Source organism: Etheostoma spectabile, chromosome 6, assembly GCF_008692095.1.
Source record: "Etheostoma spectabile isolate EspeVRDwgs_2016 chromosome 6, UIUC_Espe_1.0, whole genome shotgun sequence".
NCBI lineage: Eukaryota > Metazoa > Chordata > Actinopteri > Perciformes > Percidae > Etheostoma > Etheostoma spectabile.
The window spans coordinates 11,356,619-11,371,436 of NC_045738.1; the positions used below are offsets into that span (position 1 = coordinate 11,356,619).

The 14,818-nt window shown below is 38.5% G+C and overlaps 1 protein-coding gene across 1 annotated transcript; it reads right to left on the reverse strand.

The window, feature by feature from the left end:
• Window positions 1-634: 634 nt before the first annotated feature.
• On the reverse strand, window positions 635-13,559 carry LOC116690810 (complement C1r-A subcomponent). The gene is made up of 21 exons (XM_032517977.1): window positions 13,347-13,559; window positions 12,764-12,977; window positions 11,603-11,786; window positions 11,376-11,516; window positions 10,501-10,706; window positions 10,258-10,405; window positions 10,014-10,132; window positions 9,061-9,139; window positions 8,802-8,936; window positions 7,843-7,917; window positions 7,508-7,713; window positions 6,028-6,242; window positions 5,455-5,818; window positions 4,521-4,573; window positions 3,760-3,973; window positions 2,447-2,624; window positions 2,026-2,160; window positions 1,852-1,923; window positions 1,555-1,760; window positions 1,263-1,477; window positions 635-1,016 (listed from the first exon to the last, which is right to left on the reverse strand). The coding sequence occupies exons 1-21, from the start codon at window positions 13,448-13,450 to the stop codon at window positions 653-655; spliced, it is 3,627 nt and encodes a 1,208-aa protein (XP_032373868.1). The 5' UTR covers window positions 13,451-13,559; the 3' UTR covers window positions 635-652.
• Window positions 13,560-14,818: the final 1,259 nt, after the last annotated feature.

Consider the following 14,818-nt stretch of genomic DNA (forward strand, 5'->3'; position numbering starts at 1 on the left):
TGGAGGCAATGGGCCCGCAGATAACAATCTTTAGTAGCACACTTACCCGTAACGTCTCTTTTGATACTTGTGTTAGGGCCTATGCTCCAGTCATGATCCAGCGGTCAGCAATCAGAACGCCTCCTCCATGGGATCCATCTCTACTCACCTGCACTTGCCAGGGGATGGTATAGTCTGGAGCATCACCGCCTCCCATGATCCTGTAATAGGGAGAAATGAGTTTTGTGGGCTTTCCACAGACTGGATGAGACAGACATAAATTAGGTTCACACAGACATACTAATTTATTAATTAAAGTATCCTAGATTAAATATCACAGGGTTATAATAAGTATATATGTTGGAGTTACACCGTTGTGGTTGGATCTCAACTTGCTTTCTGCTTCACAGGTGAATGTAGCTGAAGACCAGAGGAAAAGAGATAATGACTTTTATTTTAATGCTGTAATTAGTAAAAAGGAGGTTGTGTACAGTCAGATGTTCCGTAATATTAGCACAGTGCATAGTACAGTAAAGTCCCAAACTAGGCAATGGAAACAGAGCCTACTTTTCATAAGGAGAAAGGAAGCAATTGTACTTACAGTATGTAGCAGTAATTAACAACAAATTATGTTCTCTTTATGTTATTGTAAATTATTTTTTTATTGTACATTTCAGTTCTCCTGTATAGTCTTGTTGATCCAGTCCATGTAGTTGGTAACTCTGGTATAGACTCCATATGTTCCTTGCTTTCCACAGTCAACCCCCCAGCTGACAATCCCAGCAGCCCAGAACCTTCCATTGTCCCTCAGGGCGTAGGGACCTCCATTATCACCTAGGCAGGAGTCCTTCCCACCTTCAGGGACTCCAACACAGAACATGTTATTTGTCAGTGTGGGTACATTGTCCCTTGTCTTCTTCAGTTTCTTGACTGAATTACTGCATGTCTTTTGTTCCACCACAGGGAGCTGCACATACTTCAGCTTATTTGTCATTTTTAGGGGGTATATGTTTGTAATGCCAAAGCCTGATACCAGTCTAAAAAAAAAGAAAAAAAGTACATGCGGCAGTAATGGTGAACTCAGCAAATCAGAGTCTTCTGTCTGTATGCTGAACAAGATTGATTCACATGTTGGTACAACAAGGAAAAACAGGCATGAAAAAGAGTAAAAGGCAAGATGAGATAATTGATAAAAAAGATTATTAAAAAATATTTTGAAAATGATATCCTTTGGAATTAATCATATAGCATTATGAAATGAAAACTCTCAGTTGTTTATTTACCCGATCTCGCCAGTGACATATGTGGCACCCTCTCCTGGCAAACATATTGGCATGACGGATGAGTTGAATGTGATCGGGTCTTGCAGTTTGATCAAGGCAATGTCATGGTTAAAGTCTAAGCCGTTGGTGTTGTTGAATTCAGGGTGAATGTGGATTGAGGCAGCATACACAGGAGAACCCATCAGGGTTTTAACATCAGTAGGTCCCATGTGCATCTGCAAATCAACAGCGTAGGAGGAAATAAATATCAAATAGTGTTCAAAAAAACACAGATAACACCTGTAACACTTACTCGTACAGTCTCATTTGATATTGGTTTTCCACCACGGGTTAGGTCAGTAGCTGCAGTCATAATCCAGCGGTCACCTATCACCATGCCTCCTCCTCTTCCCCCATCTATGGTCAGTAGCACTTGCCAGGGGATGGTATAGTCTGGAGCTTCACTGCCTCCCATGATCCTCTGATAGGCAGAGATGAGTTTTGTTGGCTTGCCGCAGACTGGATGAAGCAGACATAAATTAGATTCACACAGATAGATTTCATGTTTAAATTCAAGCCTCCTGGAGTAGATATCACAGGGTTATAATACCTGGTATACATGTTGGAGTTACATTGTTGTGGTTGGATCTCCACTTCCTGTCTGCTTCACAGGTGAAGGTAACTGAAGACCAGAGGGAACAAAATAATGGCTTTTATTTTTAGTTTAGATAGCAAAGATTATATTTTTATGAATGATATATATTTTAATATATAAATATCTTACCATTTTCGCCACCAGGGAGAGTATAAAATGGTTCATTACAATGATACTGAATAACAGAACGGTACTGATTCTGAAAGCCAGACAGGAAGATCACCCCCCCATTCAGCAAAGGTTCAGGTTCTCCACAATCAATTACTGCAGAAGAACAAAACAAGGACATATTTATATTTTGCCAGTTAAAGAAAAAAAAACATCAAACCATCATCAGCTTGTATCCTCGGTCACAAGTTACATAGATCTAAATCTTTTAGTTTAGTTAGTAGTGTTTGGCCATGTTCCCCGGAAATGGACATTTAATCACATTTAATTTAATTACAGTTCTAGATCTCTATAGTTATTGTTACCGTTGACCAAACAAAAAACATCTCTCATTCATGCATCTTCTACAGGAGAGAAAATGGAGTGACCAGAAAAGCTGTACCTATTGCCTTGTAGGTAGCAGAGAAGCCAATGTGCTGTTGGAGTTCTGAGTTGAAGTCACTTGTTTGGAATACGAGACTCAGTTTGTTGCCTTGCGAAAGGATCGGCTCTTTGCCTGGGTGATCAGTTGAATTTTCCTGGCCACAAAACTTCCCCAAGACATTTTGGTCATAAAGAACCTGATAAAAGGAAAATATTTGAAGGGATATTGTAAGACTAACTATTACGGTGAAGAACTTCCTTACAAACGCAATTCCATCAAAGGTCAGTTCAAGTGAGTATTTCTAACTTTTGCTAAACTGGGGCTACAGGTGTCAATAACACAGAATGCTAAATGCTTGGCATTTACCTAAAATATGTAATATGACAGTAGCAGCAAAGGTACTTTGTAATGTGTTTTATACAACAATATTTACCTAAAGTTTGCTAACATTAGCTATTTCTTCTTTCAAACGTTGGTATTGCTTAATGCGAAACACTGAATTGCAAAACAACATTTGTGCATGAGGACAGGATGTAATACACCTGAATAGCGCATTAAGGGCATCAAACATCAGGTCTGAGTCAAGTCATGCATAAAAAGGAGTCAAGTCTGACGTGAGACCCAAGTCCTCAACAACTCCAAACAGTCACTTTGAGTTAAAATAATTGCCATGCTCTACCATCAGGTCTTCAAACTGGATTACGAGACAGAGACTATAAGAATTGCTCTGTAATGAGTTGTAGTTTATAAAAAGAAATGACAGAGTACCTGGTTACAATTCAAGATCTCAATTTGTCCAGGTCATCAATATTTGATTCAAAGTTAAGAGGGTTTCTACCGCCACCAAACTACATGGATGGAAGCTGGTACCCTTATTCCAACAACTTCAAAAAAGGCTCAGGCTCTAAGATGGCTGCAGGTGGGAGAGGGGCCCTTATTTTGTAGGATTCATCAACATAAACTGGGAGGACACATCATGTAGAAAAAGGCTTAAAAAAATAACTGACAAATATGATCTAGTCCATGTAATCAAAGGGCCCACAATAAATCCCAACGTCAGCACCCAGATTTATCTAGCATTTACCAACCAACCTGAGAGAATATTTAAATCACACAATATGTTAGCTGGTCTTTCTGATGACAATTTGATCCTTGTGGCCAGAAAGCTCTCAAAAAGAGATTTGGTTATTTTGTCAGAGAGCGTGAGTTTGTTGGAATCCCCCAAAAACACCAGGAAGGATTTAATAGGGCTGTCCACGAAGATACATTGTCCCTGTCAAATAAATCAATACAGTAAATTAAATCCAATTTCAAGAAGGTTTCACTCTCACCGTCAGAGAGTCTTGATAGCAGCCTGAGGAAACTTTAATATCCAGGTGTTTTAGAGACAGCTGGATCTGGTAGCCCTCAGGAACCCAGATGTCCCATTTCCTCAGCAGGTTGGGAAGGTAAGGCCGGGGATACTGAGGGGACTGGACCTCCCCACGTATAACAGATTTAGAGTCTAGCGGCTGCCAGCACTCACTCACTGAAATACACAGAAACCTAGAATTGTGCAAAACAGAGGGACTTGGCACAAAGGTGCTAGTCTAAAGGTGATGCAAACAGAAAACAAGCAAACACAGTGACACAAACAAGTTCTACTTTATGTTAAACAGCACACTGTTGCTTTAGTTTTCTATAGCGATTTCAATACAGATGATTAATTACTGTTATTTTACTGCCACTTTATTGCCATTAACTGACTTCATTACTTTTTGCACTATTTAATACTGCTGAATACTGTTACTGTTTGTTATGACTTTACGGTCCCCTCATTGCTATTTTTAACTGTTCGGAGGCTACTTTTACCCAATTTATTTTTACAGTATTGATACACAGGTTGGAATCTCATACTACTATAATGACAATGAAGATATTCTGGTACTGTGAGAATCTCTTAAATAATCAACCTTAGAAAACTGCTCTCACACAGTGCTGTTGTTTAGTTCCCCACTTGTATGTGACTTTTTTTTCAAGGTAGAAAATTTATGAAAAGTAAAAATCTACTAAAACATGCACTTTGAAGGTAAAATAATTTGACAAAGCTTACCATATAAAAGAGTTGGTCCATCCCATGTCTGCAATACGTTCTTCTTTGTGTGGCTGAAACTTTGTACAAAGTGTCTCATATTCTAATGGACCAGCTGTGGTTTGAAGTATTTTGCAATGGAATTTAACCTCAATGATATGTTTGTCTTGGCAAAAATAAATGCAGGAATCGTAACTGCCCTATAATGGCTCAATAGCTCTGACTAACTAAAGAATAAAGAGTAAAACAGAGTTTGTGTACAGTAAAACCTTCAGCAAGTAACAGATCTGACAATAGTTGCATTTAGTGCAAGGTGGACCGTCGCCAGAAAGATCTGTGACTAACCTCAGATACATGAGGCACATTTAACCCTTGTGTTGTCTTTCCATCAAACAAGTGAATTTTTTTTTTTTTTTTTTACACTTTTTTAAATGTTTTTGTCATTTTTTTCAATGTTTTTTTACACCTACTTGAGTTTAAAAAAGCAGAAATTATAAATTATTTGGACTGATAGTCAAGATCAGAGGATGTTGAGTGAATCACAGTTTATGTCAAAATTTGTAATGTACATCATGTACAAAATGTACATCCATGTATCCAAAATTATTTTTGGGCAACTTGGTTGAAAGAATATTTTGGATATAAGAAACGTTGAAAAGGGGTTAAATTTGATCCAAGGACAACACAAGGGTTAAGTCACTATTGCCACTTTATTAAAAATTGCTTTGAAAGTTGTAAATGCAATGCTATGACTTTACAATACACAATTAATATGCCATCCAATCAGTAATTTTAGGAAGTTTAGAAATGGATCTCATCAGGACTGCACTTCATCATTGTACCTTGCAATGTAAAATGATCTTTAGTTATAGCTTTTTTACAAGGTAAGTCTATTTAAAACAAAATCTGATCTCTTTTTTTATGTTATTGTAAATGTTTTTAACTGTTTATTTCAGTTCTCCTGCATAGTCTTGTTGATCCAGTCCATGTAGTTGGTAACTCTGGTATAGACTCCATATGTTCCTTGCTTTCCGCAGTCAACCCCCCAGCTGACAATCCCAGCAGCCCAGAACCTTCCATTGTCTCTCAGGGCGTAGGGACCTCCACTGTCACCCTGGCAGGAGTCCTTCCCACCTTCTGGGACTCCAGCACAGAACATGTTGTTTGATAGACTTGGAACACTGTCTCTTGTCTTCTTCGACAAAGTGATTGAGTTACTGCATGTCTCCTGCTCCACCACAGGTACTTGTACATACTTCATCTTATTTGTTGAAATACTTCGGCCGTCAATTTCTGTAATGCCAAAGCCTGACACCAGTCTGAAAAAAAAAAAAAATATGCAAGAGTCCTTTAAGGTGCACTGTATAGAAGCTGGTCAACTTTCACATGTTAGCACAGCAAGTGAAAAATTAGGATATAAATGCAAGGTAAAATGACTTTGGAAAACTAAAAATGAGTAAAATAAATAGAATCAAATAAAACAGATTATATAACATCATGAAATAAAACCCAGCAGTTGTTTCTTTACCCCATTACACCAGTGATGTATGTGGCACCCTCTGGTGGCAAACATATTGGCATGACGGATGAGTTGAATGTGAGTGAGTCTTGCAGTTTGATCAAGGCAATGTCATTGTTGAAGTTTACATCAGTGGGGTTGTTGTATTCAGGATGAATGTGGATTGAGGCAGCATACACAGGAGAGGCCGTCAGGGAGTTAAAATTAGTAAGGCCCATATACATCTGCAAATCAACAGCATAGGAGGAAATAAATATCAATTAAAAAATTGAAGAAATGGGCATGCAGTTATGACACAATTGTTTTTAACTTTTGCAACCATATACAGTTTGTTTTTTTAAATCTATTTTCACTATTTCAATACTGCTAATTAATGTTTGTATAAAATAAATATTAAACCCTTTCTATAATAGGGGTTTACTGATTCCTTTCATTAAAGTTATTACTTACTGCCAATTTATTGCTATCTTTACCTATTTGTAGGCTACTATTACCCTATTTATACCACATTTATCTTTATTGCATTGATACGGAGGTTGCAATCTCGTTGTACTTATACGATGACAATAAAGATGTTCTATTCTATATGGTACTTTGAAAAATGTATCACGTAAAGTTAACCTTAGAAAATGGTTCATAGACAGTGTTATAGTGTAGGTCCACACAAGTATCCACATACTGTATACTGCAATTTATTTTCAAGGTAGAAATTCATGAAACAAAAAAAGCCACTAAAACATGCAACATGAAGGTAAAACAATTTGACCAAGTTTACCATGTAACAGAGTTGGTGGCTTCAGTTTTAGGCAAAATGTCTGCTGCTCTACTGGACCATTAAGGTCACAAATTATATAATTAAGGGGTATTTCTGAACAGGAAGCGAATATATGTCTGAGAATTTCTTCAACGCGGGTGTGATATAGTTTTATGGTAAAATCTACAAGAAACAGTTGGAGCTGTTCAGGATTTTGCAAAGTTTTCTGTAATTAAACTAAGCCTTATAGGGACAACAATATTGTAGTGTAAAAGTACTCGTGGTGGATGGATGAGAGGGTAAAGACATGGTTCTGTTGGTTTGGAGTGCCTACCTTATTGGTTAACAAAGTTTGGGTTTCCACAAAATGGTTATTGCGCTCCGATAGCGTGTGTGGGGCAGAGGCTTATACGCTGTCCCATACTATCAGTCTAAAATTTGCTATTTTATCTTCTTTTATATGTTTAACTGTTTTAACTGCTCCTTAATGTTTAATTTCCTATACAGCAATGTGACTTTTATTTTTGTATTTTATTTTAACGGTTTTTAACTGCTCTTTAATGTTTAATTTGTTGTACTGCACTGTAACTTATTATTTTAATCTTTTTATGTAAAGCACTTTGAATTGCTGAAATGTGCTATACAAATGAAGCTGCCTTGCCTTGTGCAGTGGAATTCAAGTCAAAAATATTGAGGCAATGGGCACGCTAATAACACTTATAGTAAAACGCTTACCCGCACAGCCTCTTTTGATGCTTGATTTCCTTTCTTCAAAATGACATGAGCAGCAGTCATAATCCAGCGGTCTCCTATCACCATGCCTCCTCCTCTTCCCCCATCTATGTTCAGTAGCACTTGCCAGGGGATGGTATAGTCTGGAGCGTCACTGCCTCCGATGATCCTCTGATAGGTAGAGATGAGTTTTGTTGGCTGGCCACAGACTAGATGGGATACAAACGTATGTATTTCAAAGTTTCACACAAGTACATACTTCTAATTAAAGAAAACATTCTAGATTCAGATCTAGATAAGGTGTTTCAGGGTTTTATTGTAAAAATTAAAAGCAATACCTGGTATGCATGTTGGACTGACAACAATATCATTGTTGGATCTCCACTTTCTGTCGGCTTCACAGGTGAAGACAACTGCAGAACAGAGAGAAAAAAAATCAGTCAGCAAGTAGAAGTGTAGTCCAGGGTGTGTCACTACACCATGACATCACTGTTACGTGTGGTTACAAATATAACATAGTAGGCTACACCTTTGGACTGTTAACACTGTTAATTGATGATGCTTGGAGGGCAGTGAAACATTTTTGAGCTTGGTGTTAAAGCTTTAGTGCGTAACTTGACATTAATCAACGTCCATTACATTCAAGCCATTGCCAAATGAGTTGCTACAAAGGTAATTAGACTATTAACTCCACACAACTCACTTTCTCAGTAGCCTATGGCTGTGTTCAGAAGATGGTGGACACCGGCGACTTTGCCGCCGAGAAGCTTGAGTGAAGATAATTACCTCTTCCATCACGTTTTTTTAATCCTCCGTGTCCTCCTTGCGTACTAGCAATTGCATGGAGGAATGGGCGCACGTGCGCGATCATGGAAGGCTATATCACGTGGACACGCCGACAGTGTGGTTGTCATTACTTAGAATTCCTTATGGGGGCAACAGAAACTACGCATTGTAGCTTTAAGTTACTGTTTAGGTAGGCTACTCCAATTTAATTGGCTGATGAAGACATACACAACTCCTGATAAATTGAATAAATACAATAGTTATATACCTGCCCTCTGTTTTGAATGCAATGAGGCAAAAGGAACAGCACTGTGTAAAGAAGAAGACATAGGAGAGCTGCTACTGTGATACTATCATATAATTTGCTTTTAGTTTTTTTGACAGTTGTTTTATGGCAGAAGTTGAGAGAGGAATTTTGTTGTGGATTGGGATGGGGGGGGGTGTTGAAAATTGTAATTGTAAAAAAATCTAAAAACCATACATCATAGAATACTATATGTTAATATCTCACCATTAATACCCCCAAGGAGAGAGTAAAATGGTTCATTACAGTGATACTGAACAATGGAACGGTACTGATTCTGAAAGCCAGACAGGAATGTCACCCCTCCATTCAGCAAAGGTTCAGGTTCACCACAATCAATTACTGCAGAAGAACAAAAACAGGGACATATTCATTGTTGGCAAATGAAACAGGAAATTATACTAATATGTAATGTGTGGTTGAATCACAATGTATTTTTTTTTGTCTAAGCTTAAAGGTAACATACTGTGGCACTCTGGTAAAGGGAGATGCCACTGTCCATTGCTTTGGCACATGGTAGAGAAACCCTCGACCTCCTGACCATCCTGACAGAGAAAAGAGTGGAACTGATAAAAAGTCAGCCAATGTAATTTGATTTTTTTATCACGAGATTGACGTTCTTTTTGGCCTAGCAAACTTTGTAGTTTTTATCAGTTATTAGTTGCAACAACTAATAACGTTAGAAAAACTCCACACTGGATCTAGCTGGACAAGAAACAAAACAACAGGCACGCCGCACACACTTTGGACTTTGGGCTTGTGAGCCGGCCAATGAGTAGTAACGTTACGTTTTGAGTGGATGTCAAGCGCAAGACGCCGAAATGGATGCCAATAAGATTCTGAATGGAAAGTTTACTTTTTAAAAAGTTGCCAAATGGTTTAATTGCAAAACCAAAGTGTTCAGTGTGTTTTGTTGTTGTGAACTGAGCTATCATCACAGCACGTCCAGCCTGAAATACCACTGGATGGCCAAGCACACAGCTGATGCAAATTATCCGCCGCCTCGTCAAAGTATTTTGTCACCCTTTATTGATGGACAGTGTTACATTGTGTGAGAGATTATTTGTTTCAAGTGTGAATGACTGCTTCAAGTGAGTATGTTACGTGTGAAAATGAATACTACAGTAAGCTATTGCAAATGTTGTTTTCAAAAGACATTTGCACAAAGCAAGCTGATCCACTTTTCCATGTTGATAAGAGCAATAAAATGATTTTAAAAAAAAATAATGGGACAAAAAGATGTCAAGGGAAATTTAGAATGGATAAAAATGTGTGATTCATTGAGATCAATTGCGAGTTAACTATGACAGTAATGCAAATAAATATTGTAATCGTTTGACAGCACAATTTTTTTATATCGCACACAATGACAAATAAAGTTCCTTCTTTTACAGTTAAAAATGTGAAGTTTAATCCAACCATCATCAGCTTGTATCCTTGGTCACAGCGCACATAGATGTAGTCTCTGTAGAAATATTCAGTCAAGATAGGAGTGACCTTGCCTTTAGTCACATTACTGGGCAACGGACACTTCACTCCTGGATACACAACAGACAAGCCAACATGTAACATCAACTGCATATATATATATATATATATATATAGTTACCTTGCAATCAGACATAATTTGACAATCAATTGCAGTTTAACTTATTTCTCTCACTGTATGTGCTGTAATCCAGGCTCCAGCCTTTGCTCAGGCCTTCATTATCAGTGTGGTAGTCCAGTGTGACAGTGTTGGAGTTTGTGTGTATCAGACCTGGACTCTTTCCACCACACAGCTTCATGGGCTCTCTGTCTGACAATGTCACCTTTCGAAAGAGGAGTAGTGCACAGCTCATTTATTGTATATCACATAGTGCTCCGTTTAATTTCCAATTATAAAAATGTAGCTGCTTGTTATTACCTGCAACCAGTGATGGGGACAGTTTGGACCTTGCTCAGTGTCCATGCTCTCGATGTGGAAGTTGTCAGTGAAGTTAAGAACGACAGCGAAGCCAGATTCTACAGAAATAATGTACTGACATGACACAGCATGATGTGGGGGGTTAGGGTATCCTGGACTGAACAGATGTCCCTCTGTCTCATCAAATATACCTCCGTCACAGGATACTAGGAAAACAGCAAAGGAACTTTCAGGTTATTCAATCAGGTGCCTCACTCCTCAGCTGCTCAGCTACCAGCTAATATTCAATCCTACTCATACAGGTGTATGTCGTTTGCTGCCATCTCATCTGCCAAGATGAGAGATGTTCATGAATGTGTTTGTTAAGCATGGATTGGTTCTAGCAGCTATATATATATATATATATATATATATATATATATATATATATATATATATATATATATATGTATATACATTAATTTATTTTTTAACTATAATTGGGCATTTTTAGGCCTTTATTGAGAGAAGAAGAAATGAAAGGGGAAAGAGAGGGGTAAAGACATGCAGCAAAGCACCGCAGGCAGGAGTCAAACCCAGGCCCACTGCATGGAGGAGTGAACCTCTTCATATGCTCGCCCACTCTACCAACTGAGCTATCTGGGATTTTGCTGCTACTCAGATTTTTTGAGAGCGTCCCCTAAAAACAAAGCCCTTTCTGCTTAATCTAATTGTATAACCGTTTGTCATAAATTGTTGGTTCCTCAATAAAAGGTTGGGTTGAGTCAAAGTAGTTAAAAATTGAGTGACAACAGTTTGACTGAGCATTGTTCTCCCCTTGCTTCACCTTCGTAATAAGTTCATTCATGAGTAGTGTGTATCTGTACAATACTCACACACACAGCTGCGCTGGTCTGGGCGAAGCTCGTAGCCGTGGTGACAGGAGCAGAGGTATGAGCCAAGGGTATTGAGGCAGATCTGAGAGCACAGTGGACCTGAGCCATCTTCAGGTTCTGGCGCAGAACACTCATCCATGTCTGATAATAAGAGACAGACACAATGAGTTAGTGGGAGGTGGTTCAGTTGTGGAAGAGAGAAGTGGAAGATGATGGAGAAGTGCTACCTATTGCCTGGTACTGAGCAGAAAAGCCCACATTCTGGTGGCGCTCTGGGTTGTTGTCGTCTGACTGGAACATGAGGGTGAGTCTGTTGCCTGGAGACAAGATGGGCTGGTTGCCAGGGTGATGCCCATCAGCCGAGTTCTCATGACCACAAAACTTCCCCAGGATCTTTGTATCATAGAGAACCTGTAGGATTATAAAAGGGACAAAATATTATTCATCATGAGGACAATGTGCTGTAAAAGGATGTGCTGTGTTACACAATGTAGAATGTATTGCATTGTTCCCGTTGAGTCACTAAACCTTGAGCCACTGTCACATCCCAAGTCGTCTATGTTTGAATTTGAGTCCAAGTCTGATTTTCAAGTCCTACTCATTACTTATGGCTGCTATAATCAATCTGTTCATATTACCAATCAATGAAATTTCAATGAATAATATGAAAGGATTGCTCGTATTGACAATCTTACAGAAAGGTATCCTCTGACTCTGCCTTTTCCTCAGCTCCATGGAGGTTTTTAGCAGCTTTCAGTTCATTGTTTGTGCCCTGGTAAAATACATGTAGATAGCGGAAAGGGAGGAGAATGTCAGTCTAAATAGCTGACCAATTGAAAGCTTTTACCCACAGTGCACTTCTGATGAGTTGGACTATGGCTAGTCTCGCAATGCCAGACCGTCTTTCACAGCGCTGCAAAGGAGGGTCTGGTTGGTTTATAGTTACAGTACAGTACAAAAAGTAGTTTTACCTACATGTCACCACCAAATGGGAAATTAGCTATTTTGTCCATGATGACTGGGTATGATTGTGTTGGTAAGACTCGGTAACCCCCATGAGAGCTACTGATGGACAAGAAAGAGAAAAAAAAAAAATTCCTCTTTGTGAGATTACTATTAAGGGGAGACTACTGCAAGGAGAAAAACAGAGGTCTTTTGAAATAACCATCATGCATTTAGATATACTGAGTTACACCATAGCCCATTTTGGCAGTAACGGCAAAACATGGAGAAGTATGTAGGTAGTTGGTAAAGTATTCTAGGTAAAGTTGTCAATATTCAAGTCTGAGTCAGGATGTCTAAACTGGCCCTCAAGTCACACTTTTTCAGAACACATCAACACTGGTCTTTTGTTTATGAGTTCATGTGTTTTAAATTATGGTTCTGACTGTGAGGGCGTCGTAAAAGCAGCCAGCAGAAGCTTCAATGTCCAAGTGTGTGAAGGTGAGTCGGATCTGGTAGCCCTCTGGCACACTGAGGTCCCACTGCTCCTGCAGGTTGGAAGGGTAAGGCTGAGGATACTGGGGGGACTGGATCACCCCATGCATTAGAGGCCCTGTGTCAGGCAGCGGCCAGCACTCACACACTGACACATACAGAAAGCTAAAAGGTGAAGGGACACAGAGAATTCGATCTGTTTTTCAGTTTGTGGTCATTTGAGGTGATAGTCCAAAGTTGATGCAAACAGAAAAGAACAAACACGCAGTGACACAATCAACAGCTGTTACAACCATGTAATATTGTCAAGGCCTTATAAAAGGCATATGGAGAGACGGATCACCCAGTCAACCTATAAAACACTGCTCATCTGTAATATTGGTTGTACAGAAGACAACACACAATGATATGAGAGGCTTTTGCACAATTATAGCAAGTGTACGCATTACATATTTTGTAATCAAGCTAGAAATTCATGACAAAAACTACTTCAGCACAGTATACAAGTGTATTAAAAATCACATTCAAACTTACAAAATTATACAGGAAGTCCACGCCATCTCTGGATTAAATGCTATATCCGTGAGTAAACTGATCCACTGTTGCAGGAGCAAATGTCTCTCATTCAAGTGAAACATTAGTCAAAAAGTCCGTCGTTTCCAGTGTTTAGCAACTCACTGCGTTAATGCCAGGAAAATGCCTTATTTGTCTTGGCAAAATCAAATAAGCGGTTGACTTGTGAAAGAAGAACAGGATCGATGCCGGAGATATTTTCTCTAAAATGGCGAATTAGGAATATCTTGCAAACTCATCTGTTTTCTTAATTATATATTGAGAATAACTTAGAACATAAAAACTGATGTTTTCAACTCTAAGGTCCCACACATTTCCAAATCTGGCTCCTTTACCAATAAACCTCTTTCTATCACAAGAGGGGGCTATTAGGCTTTTTTTCACCATTATCAAACAGAAACAATAGCACTTCACTTAAGAGGAAGATGTGTTGGCGAAAGAGTTGGGTATCACAATAGTGGGTGATTGAGGCAGTTGATGGTTGCTTGTCACATATTTAAGCACAGAGAGAATTACATTGTTGTTTTATTATGTTTTGAAACCTACTGTATGAATTTTATTTGAAATTGTTTTAGTTAGTTTATTTTATTTATTTGTTTTTCAGCAAAACTTGGGAAGACCCTTGATACGCCTTTGAGCTTTTGGCATCCCTTGCATATTCTGCTTTTGTTAATATTGCTCTAATGTTCTGTGCCCATGTTATGGGGGGAAATAATTTTTTCTGGGATTTGATGTAATTTTGTGTCTCTGGGGCTTTCACACGCATACAAACTTGGAAAAAAGTATCCATGTTGTTTTGAGTGAGATGCAATCAATCAGTCCTCTGCCTTCAGAGTGAGCTGTTTAAAATCTGCACGGCTTTCTACATCACTAGCCGAGATGAAGTAGCCAGCAACATGCTAGCGCTGGCATGCTAGCTCGTTCTCAATGACAAAACACTGCTACAACACACACTACTTCACCATAACCTACAAGAGAACTACTTACATGTTAGACGTATATAAACTACAACACCGACACAAAAAAATCTATTAATTTCATGATTAAATAGTGTCTCCAAAATTATGTTTTAACAAAGTGCTGTAGTACAAAGCAGGAGACAAGTTATAATTAAGGTAAGAATATAATAGTTTTCCTATTTTACTCACGTTTATAAAACTGTGAGTACAGATTATTATGAATCCATGCACACAGTTTATTAAACCAAGCGTGCGCACAGTTTAGTCCAGTGGGTTTCCGTAGGATCTGCAGCAATGTGCGGTACAACAAAAATGATGTTTTTTGAAAATGAAACCATGTAAACCTATATACCTGAATATACAGGTATATAGGTTTATACAATTATGAACTTGAAAATGGGCACTTTTGCTATTAAATAAAGTAAATGAAACGTGTAATTTGGTTTGTGGTTGTAAATGCAACAAACGTTTCTC